The sequence below is a fragment of the Apus apus genome, chromosome 1 (genome assembly GCF_020740795.1).
Source record: "Apus apus isolate bApuApu2 chromosome 1, bApuApu2.pri.cur, whole genome shotgun sequence".
Classification (NCBI taxonomy): Eukaryota; Metazoa; Chordata; class Aves; order Apodiformes; family Apodidae; genus Apus; species Apus apus.
The window spans coordinates 8,656,594-8,681,430 of NC_067282.1; the positions used below are offsets into that span (position 1 = coordinate 8,656,594).

The 24,837-nt window shown below is 37.8% G+C and overlaps 1 protein-coding gene across 1 annotated transcript in view; it reads right to left on the reverse strand.

Annotated features, from left to right (window-relative positions):
* Positions 1–23,078: 23,078 nt before the first annotated feature.
* The window catches only part of GRM5 (glutamate metabotropic receptor 5), a 240,455-nt gene continuing 238,696 nt past the window's right edge, over positions 23,079–24,837 (reverse strand). The window contains exon 9 of the mRNA XM_051621069.1: positions 23,079–24,422. Within this exon, the coding sequence (XP_051477029.1) occupies positions 23,600–24,422 (823 nt within the window). The 3' untranslated portion in view covers positions 23,079–23,599. The remainder of the gene's footprint in view (positions 24,423–24,837) is intronic.

The window sequence follows — 24,837 nt, forward strand, 5'->3', positions numbered from 1 at the left end:
TGTAGTGATTTTACTAAATTCAGGATCACATAATTATAAACATGATCTTCTGTGCTGTTCATAGTGCAGCACAACTGCACCAATTGAAGCATGATTAGCAGCTGAATTCAGCTCAGGCAGAGGAATGATAAGAGCCCTCACTGCAGTTAGATCAATTAATCTGCAAAGAAATGTTATGAAAATGTTCTCACCCTGCGGACTGAGACTGGAATACATTAGCTCAGAAGAGTCCGTGAGTTTTTGTCAATATAACAGTAAGTTCATTATTGAGAGGAACTAAAGAAAGGTTTTACCATTTTAATAAATCCATTTAAACATTACAGTAATGCATGAGATTGCATCTAGACTCTGTTATAATGTCAGCATTATAGAAAGTTTCTCCATTACAGTAACAGTATGTCAGATCTGGAATATATTATTCTAGAATATCCAAGACTGGAATACATTAATAGATAAAGATACAGGAAGCTATAATATCTAATGTATTTCTAGCTGCTGCTGAAATTTTTCTTCCATATAAAAACTAACAAATCATCTTTCCAATATATCAGACTTTAACTGTCCTGCACTAGATAATTTTCACAAGAGTGTTATGTCATCAGTAGCATACCCAGCACACTCCCCCTTTTAGCAGGAGTGATTTTTTATTCTGATATTACTAGCTGATTGTCTTAATTTTAGGTAACTGTAAGATCATCAATCCAATAGACTTCTATCAAGATTTTTTTAGTGGTTTCATTGTCTGGAGTGGGCACTTGACTCATAGTTATATTTAAGAGTACATACTCACTAGCCAATAATCCATTTTATGTATTTCATATTTATTATGAGCCATCCATAGAGACACAATTCTGTCTTTCTGTGACTTCTTGTAAATTATTTTGTTTACCTTCATTTTTACTGTCCCTCTTTGACAGAAATCTCCAAGAACTGTTGGGACCACAGTACTTTTTGTAATTTTTTTGTCAATATCTTGATATTGATAAATATTGAGTGTCTAATGATCTGCATGTGTGACACACTGTCTCAATTACTGGTAACCATAATAATTTTAAATGATGCAAAACAGCGAGGTTGTCAACAGTGAGGAGAGAGATTGCTATCTGGACTACAAATTTCACATGGACTGACTTTTCTTATTTAATTATTTATCTTTAAAAACTTTGCTGTGAAATCATTGCTGGCAGTATTGACCATTATAGTCATCTATCCTTTCAGTTAAAGCCAAAAAATTGTGGGTAATAACTGCTTCATATCTGTGCCAAGAGCAGTCATTGCAGGTACTGTCCATACTTAACTAAAAGTCCTTAAAGTTTTTCTGCCCACGCTGGCAATAAGTTATGTACTATTACATATTTTGTAACCTGAAAGAGCTATTTAAATGTTAAACTCAATGAAATATAAAAACACGTAAACTTTCACTTTTATAATTATTATTTTAGCAACCTTAAAATGCCACAACTCAAGAGAAAATAATATTCTGCCCGGCTTGCTGGTAGTTTTGCCTTAATTCAGATTTTTAGAGTGTGCCTAAACATTATTAATTTTTATTTGCTACTGATGACTTCACAGAATCATTTAGGTTGGAAAAGATCTTCAAGATCAGAGAGGCCAACCATTAACCCCATTCTACCAAGTCCAGTACTAAGCTATATTCCCAAGTGCCACATCTAGACGACTTTTGAACACAACCAGGGAAGACTCAACCACCTCCTCGGGCAGCCTGTTCCAATGTCTGAGAACCCTTTCAGTGAAATGTTTCTCCCTAATGTCTTGTCTAAACCTCCCCTTGTGCAGTTTGAGGCCATTCCCTTGTTGCTCTATCACCAGTTATTTGTGAGAAGAGACCAGCGCCTACCTCTTTACAACATCCTTTCAGGTAGTTGTAGAGGGCAATGAGGTCTCCCCTCAGCGTCCTTTTCTTCAGACTACATGGCCCCAGTTGCTTCAGCTGCTCCTCATAAGACTTGTTCTGAAGGCCCTTCACCAGCTTTCCTGCCCTTCCTTGGATATGCTCCAGCACCTCAATATCTTTCTAGTGAGATGCCCAAAACTGAACACAGTATTTGAGGTGCGGCCTCATCAGTGTCAAGTACAGAGGGATAATCACCTCCCTGGTCCTGCTTGCCACACTATTTCTTATACAGGCCAGGATGCTATTGGTCTTCTTGGCCACCTGGGCACACTGTTGGCTCATATTCCGCCACCTATCCATCAGAACTTGCAGGTCCCTTTCTGCTGGACAGCTGTCCAGCCACCCTTTCCCAAGCATGTAGTGTGGCATGGGGTCTTCATAGATTCCTAGGAAGAGATAACTGTGCAGATGGCAGTACCTGATGGTACATCCAGATTCAAATCCTGACTGAGTTAAATAAGAATATTTCTGAAGAGTTAGGTTCTAAGCCTGCTTCATTCTCAAATGAGAAATTTTCTGTTATGGTGGAGCTAAAGAGAAGAAAAGAAAGTGAAAAAAAGAAAGGATGAACCTACCTTTCTCTCTACAACAACCAGGAGAAGGAGAGCACTGCCTGTCAGATCCCAAGGTTCTTGCTGCACCAAAGAAGAAAGATGCTTCATTTTATGATCTGTTTGTACACTAAAGACCAATTTGTTTCCTGATAGATGGTGTAGCTAGTCATAATATCAACCTATAAAAATGATAAAGGGTGATTTTAGACTGGAGAAAATGTGGCCAAGTAAAGGACACATACAACATAAGCAGTCTGAAGCTGTTAGTAAAAGAAACAGAGGAGACAAGCAATGAACATTGTTTCTTGGATTTCATAGGAGTTTAAAAGGAGGAGTACCATCAAGTACAAAACTCAGCTTCAGCTAAGATCCTTACTCAGTAACCTTTCAGTTTAACTAAAATCTTGATGTGAGAAAAGTGGGAGGCAAGTTATGAAGAACTTGGTAAAAAAAAAAATTATAGAATATGAGCTTCAAGGAGGAAATTCAGAGATCAAACAAATGTTAAAACTCCCCAGATTGTCCCAGAGCTGTCTCATATGCTCAGCTCCTTTCTGAAGAAATGACATGTTGCTGTGGGTTGTAGCTGGCATCAGGAAACTGAAGGCATGCACAGCAAGGACAAGCATATCCCAGCCACCCGAATGAAGCTGTGAGTCACAGAACCTGCCACTACATTCAAACAGTTCAACACCACATGGGAACATGAGCACAAGATGTCCTGTTCAGTGTACTCACAAAGCAACATGCAAATGGCATTGATAGTAAAGTGACTGATGGCAATGGCAACAGAGAGGAATGAAGAGACAGTATTGACTCATCTCTTGGATTAGAAAACAGAAACTAATTCTGTGGTTATCTGCTTCACATGATGGACAGTCTATTGCTGCCAAGCAGAGCTGGATCCCCTGTGCACATCAAATACAAACAGAGAAAGACCAGCCATGCAAATACTGTGAGATGCATAGCACAAGAAATAGAAGCAAAGCAGACAACAGTAGAGACAACGCTGAAGACAGTTGTTTCTATTTGAAGATAGATTTTCAGTTTTCTCAAATAAACAGCATATTGACCAAGATGTAAAAGATGACCAGGATTTCAGCAAGACTGAGACAGAGGTGTTGGAGAGAAAGAGGCATATAAGTAAGACTAACTGTAATTGAAGGGTTCTGATTCTGAGGACTGAAGAGACTTGCTCAGAATTATCCAGCAACAACCATGGATCATTTCTACTAACTGCAGGGTCCAATAATGCATTAGGTAGAGGTATTCTCAGTTCCACCATAAGTTAACAACTGTATATAAATCACTTACTGTCACTGTAGTTTTATTTCGGTTTGCATGTTTAACTTTAACATATTCTGAGACCCATTTTTGCTGTGGAATACTATAGACCCCAAGACTACAAGATTTTTTTACTTTCCCAGTAGAGGACTGGGACACAATAGGTCTCAGTTGCAGAATGAGAAATGATCGTACTACTTCTTATGAAGTTATAAAAATAACATATAAATTTCCCAGGCAAACACATATAACAGAGTCCGTGAAAGTAACATTTTTTGTGAACAATTGATACTTCACCAGAGCTGAAGTTCTGATAACTGGGCAAATTATTTTAACAATGACACTAGGTTTTATTCAAATGAGTTCCCAGTCTCAACATAAGAAAATCTGAGAAAAATTATATCACCTGTAAGATTCAGAAAGTTAGAGAGTGTGATAAAATAATCTTAAGTGGTCTTAAAATGTTGGATATTATGTCATGTCACCTATTACAGTGGCAGATATGTAAAATGACGACCAGTATGCAGTTACATTCCCTAACATGTCCTTTACGTATATAATGTCACCTACATAAAAGCTATCTTTCTTATTTTTGGCAATGATATGTTCAGTGCTTGTATAAATGTTTTTTATCTTCATATTGTTTCCCAAAAATCCTTCTAATGCCTTTGCAACGAAGGTAGATACATGATAGTCCGTTATTCAGAAGTGAAGACAAGAAGATTTAGGATTCGAGATTTTGAAGATTCCCTGAAGCTGGTATTTTTGTGAAGAGGATTCATCATGCCATTTACTGTTGACTTTGTCTTTAGAATTAATTTAATGAAGTTAGTGATCCATATGATGGACCAGTGTTTGTTTAGCTGAACTTGCCAAAGCCAAGCACTTCTGCATAACTTTCAACTAATAAGTCTTCAAAAATCAATGTCCATGAAGATCTCTCTTCCAAAGCATTGAGTTGGAGTGCTTTCCAAGCTGCTTCTTTGTCATTATTTTTCTGTGGCTCCCAAGAACATGTCACTGATGTTTCTTGCTATTGACTACATTTGATTTATAGTCTCAGTGAAGCATATTTAACCAGGGAGAACATGTTTCTCATTCCTCTTCCTTTAATTTAAATCCTCAAGTTACATTTTATTTTCCCCTGACACCTATGAATTATTTTATAACAGCATATACTATGCATTGGACAACCATGGATTTTCAGTTTGTTTTTCAATTACTTCATATTTTCTCATTTCCAAGCAAGACATTAAGTAAGCAACAGCCATCTAATGTCTCTCTTCATTAGGTTTCCTCTTCTCTGTGAATAATTTTGATGATTGTTGTGCAAGTTGTTAGTTGCCAAGTAGCTGAAATGAAGAAGTGCATTCTGTTCAATGCTACAAAAAAAAATTCAGAACAAGAAATCTGCTACAAATATTTTCTTGTTTAATGGACAAAACCAGCTCTCTCTGCTATACAGAATTATTAGTATTATTATATAAGGAAACACTTCTTTGGTTTAAGGCAGTACTTTTAAGGGAGCAGAAAAAAAATGCAAGAACTGAGCCACCAAGATGACTTGAACCTCAACTAACATCCTTTGTTTATCAAAAGTAGTAGAATTTCATAAAACATGTATGATAGTTGCAGGAAAAAAATACATTGCATGTTAATATTTTATCATAATCAGTAGTTACCAACATTTGAACACTACATTTTAGCAAATTTCCTGGCAGGCCACTGCATAGTTTCCAGTATCTAAATGAAATATATATGTGAGCCAGCATGTTCTGCTTGTTTCACAGATCACAGGGTGTTCTTCAAAGCTAAGACAGTATCTCTGTACCTGAAATGACAGGAACTGTGAAGGGATGCATAGACTCCCTGATAATGATACACTGACTTCTGGACATTCTGAAAAATTAAAATGTAGATAAATGTTAGGTTTAATAGCCATTATTATTAGAGGTATGTGATCTACCCATGTTATTTGGCAAAATACAACCATTTATTTCAGGCTTTGAAGGTGAAAGTGATAGTACACATGCAAAACAGCAGATGGAGGTAGTAAGATGTGAGATAACACATTGTCATGGATGACTGTGTGCATTTCTGTTGTTCCAGGGAAAAGCAGTCACGTGGAGAAACTTCAGCTGAAAATTTTTTAATTGCTTATATCATACATGGTTTTATGGATTATTGTGTCTAAAACTGAAAATGCAACATGTTAGAGAACAGTCTGCATATAGTGTTTGTGGTTGTGGTTACAAGAGGAGCTCAATACTGCTACTCTTCTGTTAAGTGAGGGAGAATCTCCTTCAGATGAATCGTTTCTGGATGCTGAAAAGTCACGAAATTTCCAACATACTCACAAATCAACTATTAAAGCTACTCAGACATCACTGTTTGTTGCTCTCAAGGGGAGATAAAGCCCACCTTAAGTTAAAGAGCTGAGCTCCTTAGTCTTGTGTCTGCAGTTTTTGGTACCATTGCCACCATACCTGCGGTGAGGTGCAGATACATCTGTTCTAGCCCTAGACCATCCAGGGAAGTTGTCAATAACATATGAGCTGTGGCAACGAAAAACATGACATGAGCTGATGTCTTAAGTGTTTGCTAAGGTCACACGTAGATCCTGTGGTACCTGTGGCAAACTGCTACCAGTTCCCAGGCTGGGTGGTTAAACCTTTCTCAGATACAGCAACACCTTCCTGCTGTGAGCAGCATGTAGCCTTAGTGCTAAATTCAGCCCTGCTTCATGATAGCAGACACATCACTGCCCTGGTGTGAGCTTTCTCTTCCTCTTCCTGACTTTGCTATTATTTAGAGTCTTTTTGGCCAAGCTGGCTTAACAGAAACGAAAGCCAAGCTAGCTTTCACTGGAGTCGTTAGCAAAATTGAACTCACTTCCTTCTCAATTACCCAGCTGGTGCAAATCAATGCAGTTCTGGGGAATTCACTGGTGCTTTATGCCGGTTGCTCTAGTTACAAATTCAATCCAGTATGTCCCTGATAACCATCATGGATGAGAACAAAGAACATCAACAAAACAGCATTGTAACCTGTATTCCTTCAGTGGAGAAAGTTTTCTTTTTTACAAGCCTTTTAAATTTAATTTAATTTAATTTAATTTTATTTTATTTTATTTTATTTTATTTTATTTTATTTTATTTTATTTTATTTTATTTATTTTATTTATTTCTTTACAGCATTCTGTTGCACTGCTAAGTATCAGAAGTTTTTCAAAGTGAATTAGAAGTACTCCTGCATAATACCATGTTGTGCCACCTGGGGCTTTTTTATGTGATTTTTGTTTGTTTGGTTTTGTTTTGTTTTTTCTCCCAGTGTCTATGAAGGTATTATTAGCAGACACGCAGGCTACTTCAGGAACTAGTACCCCTTTGCAAATTGCATCAACCCTAATGGACCATGTCTTAGCAGAATGAGTGGGTGTTGAACTTAGCATTGACTTTTAAGGAGCAGATGTCTCCTGAGCTGAATAATTTTGAGCATGGCACAGCTGAAGGCCAGTGTGCAAAGTTTTTAAATGTTTTATTTCCTCTCTTTGGAATTGTGTGCTATTTTTGTGAGACACAATAAGAGTAAATAAATGAATAATGTTATGGATAAATAGCACATCTGCCAGGACTATCCATATTCATGTTTGCATTAAGACCAAAGTATTTATTTAATTCTGAACTGTCAGAGCAATATATCCAATAAATGTGAAAAAAAGAATCCTCTTCAAAAAAAAACCCAAACATATTTCCAAAGCACAAAAGAAGGACTAGCATAACAAATATTTGTGGAAAGGAGATAAAATGGGGAGATCATGAGATAATTTTTTTGTGAGGACTTTAATTGCATTCTTTTGTTAAATTTCGATGGCCAGCTCTAGAAATGCATAGTGGGAAAAAAAACACCTCCTTTAGTAGGGTGTTCAGTGCTAATTTTTAGCTGGCTCCAAGCTACCAAGAAGAGCCAAAGTGCTATTGATTTATTGGTGTGAAAGAAGAGAAGATATGTTAAGGATGTTGCCTAGAATTTGGAAAGCATCAAATTCTTTGTTTTGTGTAGACTTTATAGAGGATTTGGGGGAAATCACTTATACCATAGTACCTCATTAGAAATTGGATTCAAAAACAGAGAGGAGTTGCTGAATCTAAGGATCACCTGTGACAAGTAATAGGGCATAAAAATGAATTGAGCAGGTTGAAATGAAGTGTATCACCTAAAAATTTGCTAATTTACAGCTTTCTGTACTCCATTGTGGGGTTCACTTAATTTTCCTCTCTTTTGGTTTATAGCTTTTTATTTTCTTCATCGTTATGAAGTGAGTTCGAGGTAGAAATAATAGGATTATCTCTGATGTGACAAGACAGTAAAATCCACAGAGCTGACAGCCAGCACTATTCTAGCTCCACCAAAGGGATTTCTGACATTAAGAAACAGGACTATGCTGTACAGAAGAAAAACAGTGCTTAAAGAACCGTATTTGGAATTAAAACCCACAGGAAGAGCTTTGCAAAGATATTTTTCCTTGCAGGTTTTTTTGCAAACACTGTAACTAAGTGGCAGTTGAGAAGGGAAGTGTAGAGATGGCACAGCTAAGGTTCTAGCTGTAAGATTCGTTGCACTGAATCAGGGTATTTCCCTGCAGAGCCTGGGCTGAATGAAGCTGAGCTGAGGAAATAGGATGGATGAGAAGGTTTCAGACCTTTTAAGCTGACCATTAAATCCTAGCTGTAGCAGAGCAAGACTGTCGTTTTACAAGTCACAGAGGTAATTAGCTAAATCCCACTGAGTACGAGGTATGAGGGGGGTGGTTCACAGGTTGTGTTCATGGTCAGCCTTAAATTATCCCCCAGGGACTGACCTCAGGTTTGCTGCACTGTATAAAATGCTATCCCTGCCTTGTCTTCACTGGGATTTTGCTACTTTAACTACAGCAGTGCAAAGCAAAGTGTTATCATTGTTCTTGAAAGTGGAAACACAGACAATGGAATAAGAAAGACAGAAGTTACATACTGCGTTTTATTTGTATGTTTGCCCCATGTATTTATCTCTTTTACAGTGGACCAAAATTCTCTTTCTTTTAGCATACTCATTAATTTGAACTTGGTTTGCCTTTGTCTCTTCTGTCTTTCCATAATGCTGAATATTTAAAGACAATTCTGTTTAGTTAAGAGGTATACTCAGCTTGCTGAGTTACTGTATTTTGGCTGATGCATAACAGACCAGGTGTCAGCTATAAGCTTGTGCAAAGGTGAGGCAAAAACTCTGTATCTGTAAGTCCAGTGAAGAATGTTTGAAACTACATTTTACCCCACAAGTGCATAAGCCACAACCGTCCACCCACTTAGATGACCATGACCAACTGACTCAGTAACTCTGTGTATCAATGCCAATAACGAAGAGCTCTCTCAAGGAAATGAAGTAAACCCCATTATAACTTCTTTATTCATGACTAAGTCATATTTTTAGTGAGACAAAAATACTAAAAGAATAATATATCAATTAATTAATTTTTCCTTTTAATATCTGTACCACTTTTGTGTCTCTCTGCTTCTCATACATTTATTATGAAAAAATATTGTTATTTTATTGATACAAATAGTTACTGAAAATTCCAACTCAATTATTGCAGATTGTATCACAGTGGTTTTGAATATCAGAAACCCTCTTATTGCAGTCTAGTATAAAATGACAACTAACAAACTGAAGTATTTGAAGAATGAAACCATGTCATACAAACTGTAATACACTTGACCTGTTCTGTGACTTTCGCTTTGATGTGTGGGTGAAGGAAAAAAACCAGTCTTATTTCCTTGTGTAGGTAACATGCTTCAGCTGTCAGGTGCTGTGCAGTGTGAGCTGACACTCTGTAGAAATACAGTATCAGAGATACTGATCTGCTCTGGGAAGAAGTGGTAAAAAGAAACAGGAAAACAAAGGTGATGAGCAATTAGAATAATTTCAGTACTGTCTAGTGTTAAAATAAAAAATAAAAATAATATCTAAAACAACTCCATTGTAGTGTTTGTATAAATGGCACCTTTAGAAAACACAAAAGTGTTGTGAGAAAAACCAGCTCTCGTTGTTTGCTGAAGGCTTCATAAGACCCTACCTTGACCAGTTCTGTACCAAACCCCCTAATACAAAAAAGCAGATAACATTTAACATATACAAGAAATACTTTTATTGCCCAGCCAGTGGGTATTAAGATTTAATTATTTGTGTTTAACCCAGCTAAATACCCTTCCACTGCCTGATAACTCCATTGAAACCACTGCCATCGTAGAGGAGAATGAGTTTTAACTGTTGGATTGATAACTGTGTTTTGATTTTCCAGGAACTATAACGAAAACTTATTTGGGCTGGGTTTGAATACCCATTTGAAGTTCTTCTCCTCTTCCCTATAAGACAGAAAAAGAGATGTGACTTGAAAATCATTAAATTCAGAAAGATTTAATAACAGATTTATCATTCTCTTCAGTTTTGATGCAATTATGTTGGCCTCTTAGTGTTTCACCCTGATTTTTTCAATGTTTAAAGTCGGAGTGAGTCCTAAACCAGAGAACATGACTATATTTCTATTCTATCCTAGTAAGTTTGAGATGAATGGAAGCATTTTCTGGCACTGAGACTGACTAGGGTGATTTAGCCTTTGACTATCCTAGTGAAATTACTCTCCCAGAACGCTTGCTTTATATCGAAGGTAGTTGAAGCAGAATAAAACAGGGTATTAGCCAGGAGCAAGTCCAGCTCTAGTCAGGAGCTGTACTTCTGTGAACATACTGTCTGCAGAAAATTATCCCTCTTCAGTTGTTATTTATCAGGAACAGTGCCCCTGCTGCTGCAAATGGGCTGTTATCAGCTCCAACACAAATGAGGTTAACAATAAACTTTGGACTTACTCACTGGTTAAGTAATTCTGTGGCTGAATTCCCATTGGCTTACACTGGGATTTGTTTTTCTGGGTTTTAGTTTAAATGAAAAGTAACCAATGCTGGCAGTACTAATAAAAAATTATGATAGATTGATTAAAAATAACAAAAACAAAAGGTTTTTCCGGATACTTCGTTTTTTGTAGACAACTTTTTGAGGCAAATCCAAAGCCAATACATTATTAAAAATTATCAAATGTAGAAGCTGGGAAAACAAATATCAATGATGAAAAGCTACACATTCGCTGGCAAACTTCTTCTATGGAAATGTTTTAAAAGAAAAAAAGTACAGTAAGTATTACACTGTCAATCCCTCTGAACACAAGCTCAGGCTCTGATCTATTACACACCCAGAATTCTCATTCACACTCATCACTGGTATTTTCAGTTGAATTATTCAGGATTGATATTACTGTAATGTGAGTTGTTGACTAGCTGTTTTTTTTTTAACCTTGTATAGTAAAATGTGTGTGATGTTTTGCTTCATTCAGCTCACTGCATGTTCCCTCTCAGCCAGTTTTGACTCATTGCTAGTATCTCCTGACCTGTTTTGAAGACAATTGCTGTCAATGCAGCATCAGATGATCGAACATCCCTAGTCAGTTATCATGGTGTGAATGCATTGTCGGCTTGGAGTAATGAAATGATAATGAAGGAATTAAAAACTTACTATCCCATAGTCTGTCATCAGCAGACAGGTGAGGAATAAGAAAGGTAAAGATAATTCCTATGTTTTAGTGTTATCCATCACAGCAGAGTTGGCCTTTTCTATGCAATCCTAAATGCTTTATTTTCTTTCCTTTGTCATTCAGCCTGTTTTAGAAAGCTACAGAACAAGAAATTTTTGCTGCATGGTACAAGATGTCCACCATTTAGATAGAGTTCAAACTATCTTTGCCCAATAATCTCTCCTTTATATCTATGGGCATTTGCAACAGACATGACTGCTCAGTGGCTGTGTTCAGCTGCAGCTTTTCATCTGTGGGGGTTTTTAATTCACTGGAGAAATGCATGTCATGTTATATCCAGGCTATTATTTTGCTTTTCCCCAACTGGAGCAGGTTCTGTTTGCCACTGGACAGCAGCACGACCAAGAAACCTGGTATTTTGTAACCTAATAAAGTTATTGTTTCAAGCTTCCCAGGGCTATTTGGAAGGCAGCTGGGGTAAACTGTAAGTGGCACAAGCCACAGCACTCAGTATATTGCTTTAAGATGGAGCATGGTGAAGCCTGTTGTTTGACTGAACACTTTCTGACATTTGGTGTTTATATATGGGTGGTGCTTGCCAGCTTTATCTTCCCAAAGAAGAATGTGGCAAGTGTTTGTGTTTTGAACTTTCCTGCACTAACTTGATGTCAGCTTTTTCTATGGCAATTATCTAACTGTCTAACGGTTCTGGCCAGAAAATAACAATGAAAAAGGAAGAGGAAACAGGACAATTTAATCTGGAAGGAAATACTGACAACTCACACGGTTTAGAGCTCATGGTAAGATTTAAGCATGACACTGGCAAGGAAATCCAGTGACCTTATTAAGATCATTGTAAGATTTCTAGCTTCCTACACCTGCTACACCTGCCAGTGAAGCTTTTATTTTGTTGATCTTTGTGAAGGAGTTAAATGTGTTAAGTTTTGTGGAGGGAAGTTTTGAATTCCCGTTACAAAATCATAGTGAACGAGCATGCTGGTTGGTTTGTATTATCTAAAAAGTTTGAATAAATTGTAAGACTTGGCTTACAAGCAGACAAAAAATAAAACCAGACGGCAGTTTTAAACTGAACTTCCCTGAAAAATAAAAGTAAAAATTGACAGAAGTCTCCACATATGTGAAAACAACTTAGTATTAATTATTTTGTCATAACAAGTGCCTCATGCACTCCACTGTGGTTTGTGCCTAAACTTGTACAACAGGAAAACAAGTGATTAAACAGCCCCTGAATAGACACAAAGGCAGATTGCCATTCTTCAAATTTTAGCCTGGCTCCCATGGTTCATCTCTGTTGTAAGCAGAGGAAATAAGGAAGAAGAAAAGGAACACGCAGTGCACATACATGTTCAGCTAAGAAGGGCCTAGAGGAGGCAGGAACTTAATTATCTACCCATGATGTCCTGCTTCCCTTAAAGACATTTGTTGCCTATTACAGCTTCATAGAATCATTTTGGTTGGAAAGATCCTGAAGATCACAAAATCATCAAGTACATGACGTAGGCAACTGAAATAGGGTGAATATGATCAGGAGGAGCTTTTTTAAATTCCGCGCTGCATGTTGTTTGTTTTTTTTTTGGTACCACATAGCAGCACTGGCAGGCACTAAGGCTTCTCTGGTATCAGATGGCATTTATAGATCAAAGAGGAAAAAAGGATCATACAGGCAGAGACATTAGATTCCAGATTTTCCATGAAATTGAGTTTTTCTTTTCTCACCAAAAAATGCCCTGATATCTCTGAAGGGATATAGTAGAATCATCCCCTTCTATTTTTATTTAAACACTGATTTGTGTTTAAATCTAGGATGGGATTTATTAGTTTATTAGTATCCTGGTTTAAGCCAGGACAGAACCAATTTTCCTTTTAAGAATTCTACTTTTCAGTCAGGTCTCTTCTATGTAGTTGCATTTGCTGAAATTAGCAGCATTTTTTTTCAGTCAGTGCTTGTTTTTAGGGCTGATAATTCTTAATTTCAAAGCAACTGCTGGAGAACAGTATGCAGAACTAAGCTCACTGCTTGGTTCTGTGAAAGTTCTTATGCATCGGAAATGAAAGGGAGGAAAAGGAGTCACATCTGTGATCCTCCTGTGTGGAGAAGCAGACTGGACTGGTGACCAAAATTGACCAAAGTATTCCATCCCATGCAAATCATTCTCAGAATAAACCTTTGTCCATGGCTGGTGTCCTGAAATGATGCCTTATGTTGCACCTCTGACCTCGATCTGTGGGTTCCTGAATCCATGTGTTTTTGCATCCCGTTCCCTCTGCTGCTGACTCCCCAACTGGGGATTTCTCCAGGGCCTGCCCTGCAGTCTCGTTGGTGACCTAAGCATTATTGCAGGGACTGCAATTGTGGTTTTGTCTATGTTTGCATATATTTGTACATATTTCATTATTTTCTTTTTCATCATTACTGTTTTCATCTAAGCTGTGTACTTCTGTCTCCAACTAGTAAGTCTCTCTCCCTTATTCTTTTTCCCTGCCCTTTCTGGGAAGGGAGAGGGGCTAATAGAGAGCATCTGTCCATCACTTAATTGCTGGCCCTTATTATTTAACCTGGGCAATTAGTTTCTGAAGGTCATTGTACTGCAGTAATAATAGAAACTCAGAAGAAACACAGCTGAGAGGTGGTGATGGAGCATGGCATAAATTATTTTTTCTTGCAAACAAAAATAAGTAAATAAATAAAACCAGTGTTCCAAACAATGCTTTAAAATTATTCTGCAATGAAGCAGGCTATTGCATATTGTTTTTAAATTCCTTGTCTTCAAAGTGCACTTTTATTCACTGTTTCTTTTGCTAAAGCATTCTACACCTAAAGCAGTATATTTCACTGAAAAAAACTGCCATGGAATTCTGCACTGAAAGAATTTACTTCAGGTTGTGGACTTTTAGGTTGTTTAAACACACAATATGAATTCATATTATTTTAGCTGGAGATGGGCACTTTACCTACCACTGAGTTATGAAATTATTCCCCTTAACTGTGCAAGAGTAAATAAAACAAATCAGCAATCCCTCTGGATATGTGTTTAGAAAATACTCTGTATGATAGTCTTCTATCTGAAGGCTGTAGTTTATATTTTGTTGCTTCAGTTCATGCAGTGCAATTATTCTAGATTTATGCCAGTCTAATTAAGAATATGTGTAAGACCAGATTTGGGAATAGGATGGAGAGGATTTCTAAATAGGAAGTTTGCTTTTGGGGGCAGTTTTATGTTTGGGGGGTTTTGATTGTTTGGTGTGGTGGTTTTGGTTGTTTTGGTTTTGTTTACTGTTTGTTCGTTTTCTGTTTATCAAGGAAAGTGAAACAAAATCAATTGGCTGGAAACAGACGGTAGCCAAATGTCCTGGTTTGAGCCAAGATGAAGCCAATTTTCCTTTTACTGAATTTTTTTCCTTCAGTGAGCTTTCTTTTAACTAGTTAAAAGTTCTAACTTAGTTCTAACTATGGGTGATAAGACATTGGAATGTTTTTCTAACTGCTGGGTCTTCAAGGTCGCACCTTCACTGAGACACTAAGGGGAGATCTATGACCCCCATGTAGGAGGCTGAGTTAGACAGACAGCAAAACTGGCCAGAGATATTCCATTCCATATATCTACGTAAGCTCAGAGGAAGGTCAGAGATCACAAAAGACAACTTCCTTCCTGCTTCTTCCTCCCTTCTCTTCCATCTATGGCTGGCATCCGGGGAGGACTCCGTCCATCCATCACCACCAACCCCCAGGCTGAAGCTCTCCTGACCCTAATCACTCTGTGCTCTCTCCAGCAGCAGCTCTGGGATTTTTCGGGACTGTTCCAGCTGAGGGGAGTGCTGTGGGAGTTGCTGGGGTCGGGGGGAGATGAGAGGCTTTTGCACATACCTGGACATATTTGTATATCATTGCATATGTATATTCTTACATCATTTAGTGTTTAATTACAGCTGTGTAGTTTAGTTTTCAATCCAGCCAAGTCTCTCTCTTTTTCTCTCTCTCCTTCCCTACCTGGGTGGTAGGGGGAGGGGATCGAGAGCATTGTTGTCGAACCTCACTCAAACGGTGACAACAGCTTGAGGTAAAGCTATGATTCTAGTAGTGACAATGGCAGATCCCTAGATACTGAATTATTAAAGGATACAGCACATTTCCTCAGCTGTTCAGCTTGCAATTCAAGTTTAAATGTGAACCTGCAATGGTACGAGTCATGCGGGTTCTTACTGTAGCTCTATAAATAACACATTGATACAGGACTTCTCAGTTGAACAGGTTGTTTTTTTGTTGTTCAGGACTAGATTATTATATTATTTGCCCTTGGCTGGAAGATCCATATATGCCTCATCAATGAGACAGCGTTTCTTTCATCAGAGAAAGATCAAACTGTACTAGAATGTCATGCAACATGCCTGGTCCTGCACTTGGGCCACAACAACCCCATGCAACACTGCAGGCTTGGGGAAAAATGGCTGAAAGGTATCTGGGAGTTCTGATCGATAGGCAGCTGAACATCAGCCAACAGTGTGCCCAGGTGGCCAAGAAGATCAATGGCATCCTGGCCTGTATTAGGAATAGTGTGGTAGGTGATCATCCCTCTGTACTCCGCATTGATGAAGCCACACCTCGAATACTGTGTCCACTTTTGGGCACCTCAATACAAGAAAGACATGGAGGTGCTGGAGCAGGTGCAGAGAAGGGCAGCGAAGCTAGTGAAGGGCCTTCAGAACAAGTCTTATGAGGAGCAGCTGAGGCAACTGGGGCCATTTAGTCTAAAGAAAAGGACGCTGAGGGGACACCTCATTGCTTTCTATAACTACCTGAAAGGACATTGTAAAGAGGTAGGTGCTGGTCTCTTCTCACAAGTAACTGGTGATAGAACAAGAAGGAAATGGCCTCAAACTGCACCAGGAAGTCATCTAGATGTGGTGCTTGGGGATATGGCATAGTGCTGGACTTGCTAGAGTAGGGTTATTGGTTGGCCTCTATGCTCTTGAAGGTCTTCTCCAACCTAAGTGATTCTGTGATTCAGTGATTCTATTGTTTATGGATGCAAAGTTAATCTTTCAAAACAATAGAGAGAGAAAGAGAGAGAGTATAATTTTCATTGACAAGTTTGTTTGTGAATAAGCCCATCTGGTTTGCAGAAAAACGTACTGGAAACATAGCTGTATATCAGAGAAAAAAAATCAAGTTTTTAGTCATATCACAGAATTTTTTTAATACTGTTCAAAAAGTACCTGACTCTACATAAACACCAACTATAACATGATGTAGACAATCGAGAAACAAGCAAACATATTTTTCAATGCTAAAATAAATTACATTTGTACAGGTAGAAAGCAAAATCAAAGCTGATAAAAATGTTAAATTTTATGAAAAATCATTTTCCATTTACATCAAAATAATAACTTTACATTCTCTATTTTTAATAGTATAAGCAGCAACAACATAAAAAAGAAAAAATGCTCACAGAATGTTTGAAACCAGTTGTTCATAAGTTATTAGCAAATGAAAAAAATAATAATTACAAGCACTTGTAGCCCACACAAATCTTTTAGAATTGGCACCATCTCTCTAAAACATCTATATTCTATATAGATTTCTAATTACAAATACCACCAGCAGCTGCCATATAATCCTATTAGTACATGTAATATACATAGTATATTTGTTCCCATTTGGCAGATTGGAGTGATTTAGTGATTATTGTTTGTTTGTACTGTCATTACTTAGAAGAGACAAAGCCAGCCATGTACACCAATGTGTCATCTAGATGAATTTTTTACTTACCTTTATGCTTCACCGGTCTGTCTTTTTTTCCCTTTCACAGTATAAAATTGTAAGTGGCAACAGCAGACATGTGAACAGAGGGTATAACAATAAGTCATAGAAAAAAGGTGAATTCAGATAATTCAGCTGAAGTCTTTAAAATGTGCAGTGCGCACTGAAATGGGTATTAGATGAATTATTTTCTTGTTCATGGAGAGAATTGACTTCCTTTTATGAGATTCATGAAACTGCCAGAAAACTGTGACCTGTTTCTTAAGTTTTGCACACATTCTCACACCCTTAACACTTTCAGTTCAAGTACAATGTTCCCATTGTGATACCTGCTAAACTAGCAATGATAGAGAAGGATGGTGGGAACAAGCAATTCACCAAGCCTACCAGGTTGCTTCAAGAAAGAACTTAACAAAATACATCTGTTGTTTGATTAAAAAAAAAATTGGAAGAAGATCCTGTCATTATCAGTTTCTGCTGAAACAAAGGCCCAAGATCTAGACTTGGTTGGCTGTTATCAAATGTAGGTTTTTCTTAAGTTGGGTATGAATCTGGCGTGATTCCTTTGGCATCAATAGGTTAATAGGTTAATAGGTCAGTGCCAGTAAAGGACTTCAGTACTTGAAGTTATGTAGTGTAATACTTTTTTTTTTTTTCATACTATTTTGTTCTAGTGTGGAGGCTAGAATCCTTTCTTACATGTCTAACCATAATGTGAAGTTTGGGAGAACAGTTAGGTGCCCAGGAAAGCATTGCAACAAAGGAAGAGATGTCTGAGATTGCTCTAATTGACCTAATATGGAAATGCAATGCACAGAAAATAATACTAATTTTTAACTGGGAGTAATTTCTGGACAGTCCTATGATTTTTATTTTGAAGATGGGTGGTCTTTGTAAAACATGGCTGGAGGAAAATGAAGTGAGTCCTTTTTTTCTGCAGTCACAGAGAAGTGGGGACCTCAAATTTAATTGCTTTCCCTATGCAAGAAGACCCAGACTCTTTCCATGGAGGGATCTGAGAACTCCAGGTGGAAGACAAGATGATTGCAGACTCAGAGGAAAGAAAGGACACATCTTCTCCTCCTGTCACTAAAGCACTTTTCAGGGAAGTATTTAAGGAGGTTTTTTAAGCCAATACATAGCACAGAAATAATTCTGTCTCCAATTCTTTGTAGTTAAATACTCACCTGGTTCCTACTGCTGAGATTTTTAAAGTATTTTGTATTAAACTGTCATATACCATCCCAAATTATATCAGTGTATGTCCTATCAGGGTAGCTTTTCCTTTTCTACTCTGGGACTTTTAGTTTCTTTCTTGTATAAATTTACCTTAGTGAGATGAACAGAGGTTGCCCCAGCACAGAGTCATTAGAGCCCTTTACAGCCAAGAGGAAGATTTTGATCACCTCTGGCAATGGCTAGGTCCAAATTTAAGTATCTTGCCTTCTGCCTGACTGCTCTAACCTCAAGGTTATTATAAAAACAGCAGCATACAGCCCTAAAACAAAGGGTGATTTCTTCTCCATTTTGTAGGGTGTATGATCCTGTCTGCCTCTGTGCTGTGCACAATGTGTGCTCGCTCATGGGATATACTGGGATTTAATGTAGGAACTGCTATTTTCCAGATCCCTGATGCATTTTATCATGAGCGAGGGGCAAAGATAATCAAATGTATCAAGATCAGGGCAGTTCTGAACGTAAAATGCTAGATGCCTGAGTAAGATGGCAGTTGAATAATGGTTTTAAAGTTGAGTTTTAAATGTAAGTATTAAATTCTGCTGAAATTCTAAATTTAGGTACCAAAGTCCTTTTTTTTGGGTAAGCCACGACACTGGTCTCCAATGCAATAAAAAAGTCATGTTCATATTATTAATCCTGAGCATAATGATCTCATTTTCCTAAGGAGCCAACATTTTCTGAATGTTGTCTTTTGCTGCCATGGTTTTTTTTTCCTTCTTACCTCCTAAATGATGTATTAATCAGAACAGCAAAGTTGCACACTTTACAGAATTTACACCCACAGCCATGCTGTCTTTCAGTTTGGTCTTGGCCTCTCTAAAGAAAACATAGCCACGTGAACTCTGCTATCACCTGGAGTCTGAATCATGGATTGTCCTTCTCATTTACTCTCTTTGGAGATCATATTCTCCCAGTTTTGATCACAAAGTTTTCTTTTTGCGAACACAGCAACTGAATAAACATCCAAGTAATATATATATTTTTTTTCTTTTAAAATTTTTAACAGTCAATTTTTAATTAATGTTTAATTTTTAATTCATTTTTCTAGTTGGAAATCAATGGAAGAAGCCAGCACCTTGTGATCAACCAAGCTTCCCTGAAACATCAGCAAGTGTTCTGTGGATCATGGTCTAAATATCTCTGGTCTAAGGTATCTATTTGAGTCTAGGCACCAAATGTTCAGAAAGAAGTACAAGGAAGCACATCTCCAAAGTAATGCAATTATTCTTCAGAGCCAATTAAAAAATGCAGTTCTTCAGTATTGCTGATACTTCTTCTCAACTGGTCTGCCAGAGTGACTTACTTTAGTTTAAAAGCACATATTGCAGAGGTGGTTTTACCTTCGCTCTTCTGGGTTGGTCTCAAGCACAAAAAAGATAACTGATTTTCTGAGGTCCCTGTGTTCAAGAATGATAATAGTTTCAACCATTTAATTCCCTTTCTGGCAGCAGCACTGAATTAGAAAGCAATTTCAAGCCAGTCAGTTGGTACTTGTTTAGTTAGATTGGAAATCTTTAGTTAGATTAAAAAGTGGTCATGATTGTAACTTTTGCTGCTATGGCTGAAAAACCTTGCCTTTATATCTTAATGTCCTAAACAAAGACTAGCACACAATCAGCCTCATGAAATCATAATGTCTGTCATTCACAATTTTCTTCCTTTCTTGTGTCAAACCCACTGAGTTCTATCAAAGGGCTTTTCCAGTCTCTCAAATTTCCACTAAGCTCCTTTGAATTACTACCACTGTCATTACATAATTCTTTTCTTTTTTTGCCAAAAGAAACTTTCTTCCCTTTGATGAAATCCATAGATACCATACAAGGTGACACTGGCACATTCCAGCCTGTGCAATTAAAATGAATTCTGCCTTTTTAAATGCCACCAAAGCTGACCTATCTTTCCTTAAAGATAGACTGTCAACAGGGAGGTCCAATCTCAGCAGGGTCGTTCTTTAGTTCCTTGTGCAATTATAATTTTTGCTTTGACTAGTGGATATTCAAAAGTTGCATGACCCCTCCCAAAGCGAGAGTGAGCAAAAGTGTTTAATATTTGGGGTATTTAACATTAGGGTTTTAGCCTCTCAAAGCATGTATTCAGGTGTTAGACTGAGGAGTGTGTGTGTGCTTGTACACATATATATATGTAGGTATGTATGTATAATTTTTGGCAATATATGAAGGTTGTCAAGAAGGTCTGAGCAATAGATATGGCCAGGACTGTGCAGAATTGCAGTTTGGGAGCAGAAGAAGAATATTTATGCCAAGTCGCTGTTTGACAGTTCCTATTTCTCACTCCTTTTATTATTATGCTTTTTTTACTTTTTTTTATTTATTTATTTACTTCCAAAAAAATATTCTTATGTGTGTCTGTTTAGTTCTTATTTCCACAGTTGGTTATTTCATAGTGCACTGAAGCCCACAGATCTTAGCAGGAACACATTAATATTAATTGCCCACCAGCTTAAGAGAAGACTATGGAAATGGGAACCTAAAAGGCTAGGTAAAGATCAAGGTGGAGTATGTTCTAATAAGGACACTGATCAACAGCTTAAAGTATAAGAGAACAGATAGTAATAGAACACTTTTGAAATTCACATTAACTATCTTAGTAAGCTCTCTATATATCAAAACAATATTGCACTGATGGGAAAGATATATTATCATATAAGTCTTCCATTAACAACATTTAAGTGGTCTAGGCTGCCTAAAAATGAATGTTTGTGTCATAGACTAATTGGATATGTCCTTCCCTTAAATGTGCATTGTAACCTGTGCAAGAAGGTGCTTTCTCCTAAGGACATGAGCAGCTAGGGAATGATAAGACATGCTAATACTGTGAACCAGGAGTGCAAAACCAAGCTGTGGTCTGGAAATTGTACAGCTGTACAGAACTGAGTCTGAGTTAATGAGTCATGCGAGGCAGCAAGAGCTACATATAAGCAACAAGAACCAAGAGACTTGGTGTATCTACCTGCTTTCTGGAGTAGAGCTGTTTTGTGACCTGCTGGTTCATGCTAAAGACATAGCTAGTAAGCGGCTGTACCTAGCAAAATAAGCATGCCCACAGACTGCTATTAAATCCTGCCTTGTGCAGGATGTACAGAGTCATTAGAGTATCTCTGTGAGGTGCTAGCCTGGATTCAGTCATCTATTACTTTTTTTGTAAATGTTGTTGAGCAGCAAATTGGGGTGCAGCACATAATGGTGAAATTAGCTTCCCAAAGAAACAGAACATGCTCTATGCTCAAGTATGTCAATGTGCTCACAATATGTGCTTTCATTTTATTTTTTTTGTTTGTTTATTTGTTTAATCAAACACTTATTATTTTGGACATGGGGGGAAAAAGGTGAATGAATTTTGATTAGAAAATCTTTGTTATCTTCAAAGAAAAAAACATCTAACAGTTTTGAAAACGAAACACAGCAGCCATATTTCGAGGCTCCCTTCCATTAGGCAGCCTTCTGGATAAGGCTATATCAACTCAACTTCAAATTGAAGTACATCACTCACCATTTCATACTATTCTTAAATAAAATAAAATATACTCATAAAAGTTTGGCACCTGAGGACAGCTATGTCATGAAGGAGAGAGCCAATACCTTGTGCGTTTAGGGCCTGACTTATAAGTTCTCTGTAACTACACCTATCAAAAATTATTTATCTTCTATTCAAACTTTAAAACTCTTCCCTGTCTGTATCTAAAAAGTGCTGTGACAGTATGAAGTGCACGAAACTGTACTACCTTGATATAGGAAAAAAATACAAGGAATCCCCTTGCTTCTTCTGTGAGTTGCTAAGAAACAAAGAAAAAAACTATTGGTTCATATCTCATTAGGTCTTCTCTGTTTTAACCCTTACTCTGTATTGCTTTGAAAGTTGTTTTTTGTTTTTTTTTTCCCTTTTTTTTCTTTTTTTCCTTTTTTTTTTTTTTTTTGTCAGTCTTCATAGCTGCAAGGCATCAGGAGCTAAATAAAGTTAAAATTCTTGCTTATTAAAGATTAGCTAAATCACTTCTAAGCAGATTTTGACACAGGGGTTTTTTTGCCTATATGTGAATTACTATGATGACCTTTCCACTGACAGCATTCATCATAATCCAGGTTGGTCTCCTAGAATTCTGTCATTCAAAGTATAGAGAAAATTAAGGGCCTTTACTTGTTCCTTACAAGCAAAGATTATGGGAGCCTGAATAAGTATTTTAACTAGTAATGTTAACAAAAGAATGTCCATAAAAATGTGTTAATTTCACTAAGGAGTGCAGCTATAATATAGCTTGGTAGTGCTGCTAGAAAGAGAATATTCACCTCAACAACATGCCCTGATAAGGGTATTACAAAACAGTACTCCAGAAAATATTTTTTGCTACTTCATTATTAGTTGGCAACACGGTGAAATAGTCAGGAAATCTTCCTTGGGTTTTGTTGCTGTGAAGGTGAATCCAATGATAACAAATTGAATTTTTGATACTGATAGAAGAGAATTTCATAAACAAATGTGTAGGTTGAGAAGTCACTTGTAAAGCCCTCCATATTGCAGTCACTCACTGCAAAGCCTCAGCTTAGTGTTATCCACGTGTAACGTATCACGGACACAATATGCTTCAGCAAAAAGTTTGGTAGTTATTGAATATACATTACTGCTTTTTGAGATCTTCATAGAAAAAGGAAAAAAAAAAAAAAGAAAAAAAAAAAGAATGCTCAACAGGTTGGTCCCAGATTTGAGTCTGTTAGAAAATGTACATTCAATGTTTGGTCTTCTATTCTTGATAAAAGATCAAGGTTCACTTCTGGGTAAGGAATCAGAGTAAACAAACAGACCATTGTACAGTTGTTTACAATCTCATTTCCCCTCCCGTCCCGTATATTGAACGGTATACGTATATACACGGTTCATTTTAATACTAAAGCAAAGCACTTGGTATGTAACTGATTTAACAGACTCCTTATAAGCCCTCAAAAATAGATTCAGTGTTTCTGAAAAGCCCATGTTTTTTTAAGGCCACGATAATCTGCCAAGAGTCTTTAAAACAGCATCATTAATCTGATGTTTCCACTTATCAAGTAATTCCTCTTCCTCCTCTTTGTTTCCCACAAGATGACCCAATGCCTCTCACTCTATCTTCGTTAACACTGGAGCTCTTGAAGGCTTGGCTGTCTTCTCACTACTTGCTTGTAGTCATTGAGATCCAATGTTGTCTTGAACTACATTCACAGCGAAGAAGAACTTTGAGTATAATCTCTGATGAGGAGCGTGTCATACTTCGGGGAGGACGGGATACAGAGAGCCGATTCGGAAACTGGAGAGCTGGGAGATGCACTCCCAGAATCGATGGAGTCTCTGAAAGGAGAAGGAGGAGTTAAAGCTACCAACTCCTCGAGGTCTTGCTTAGTTGATGGGGTCTCTGAAGTGCCTTCTTTAACGCTGCCATTTGAAGGTTTCCTAGCTGACTGCGAAGCGCCATTGACTTCAATAGAAGGCAGTGGTTGGATCTCTGCAAATGTGGTCATTGTTGTAGGGAGCTGAATTTCCCGTGGAATCAGGTATGAAGAGCAGAGAGGATTGGCCACCACTGTCCCTGGAGTGGCTGTTGAAAGCATCATAGAGTTCAGCTCACTGATATTGGCCGTGAAGCGAGTAACCACGCTACTGATCTGCTCCATGAGGGAGCCTTGAGAGGAGCTACTTCGCTGAGGAGGCTCTGACTGGAAGGTGGGGGCATCGTCTTCTGTTCGGCTAACGGAGGCAGTTCTGTGGCTCAAGGTGCTGATAGGAGAGGGGGTCTGTGGCCGGTACTGAGCTGGATATTGCTCTTCTGCTTCTGACACGTCGTAAAGCGTTTTGGCACTGGCCTCGGGAAATGTAGCGCTGCTACTATGTCGGCTACTGTCTGTGCTTTTAGAAAATGGCTTGATCACTGCAGTTTGGTTGGGACTCTCTTTCTTGTTGATGTGGACTGACAACCGCTGCCAAAGGTGTGCTCCTCTAGTGCTTTTCTCGTTCTGGGCCCAGGAAACTGATTTCCCATTAGAGCTGTAAACAGAAAAGAGATAAGATGGTAAATTGCATCAGAGTTTAAAACGTACTCACTGTACCCAAGCCATGGGTATGTGGTATCCTAGAGCTTATGTTAATAAAGTTGACTGTTATTTCATCTATATCTGTATCATGTGTATCTACATCTATTTCTACCCATTGTGATATATCTATTATTTATACTTACATGTTCTAGGAAAACAAGTAGAATGTGCCAGCTCAGTTCAGCTGTGCCAGCTCATTGTGCCAGCTGTGACCTACTCTGTGCTAGTTCATGGCCACTGCTGGTTGCTGTCCTTTGGACATTGGCAGAGTCTACCACGGGAGAAGGAGCAGTTTCTTGGTTTGCTTCTGTTGGACTGGTGTCAGGAAGGAACTGAGGATGCACAGAGGAGTGAGGAAGAAGTAGATG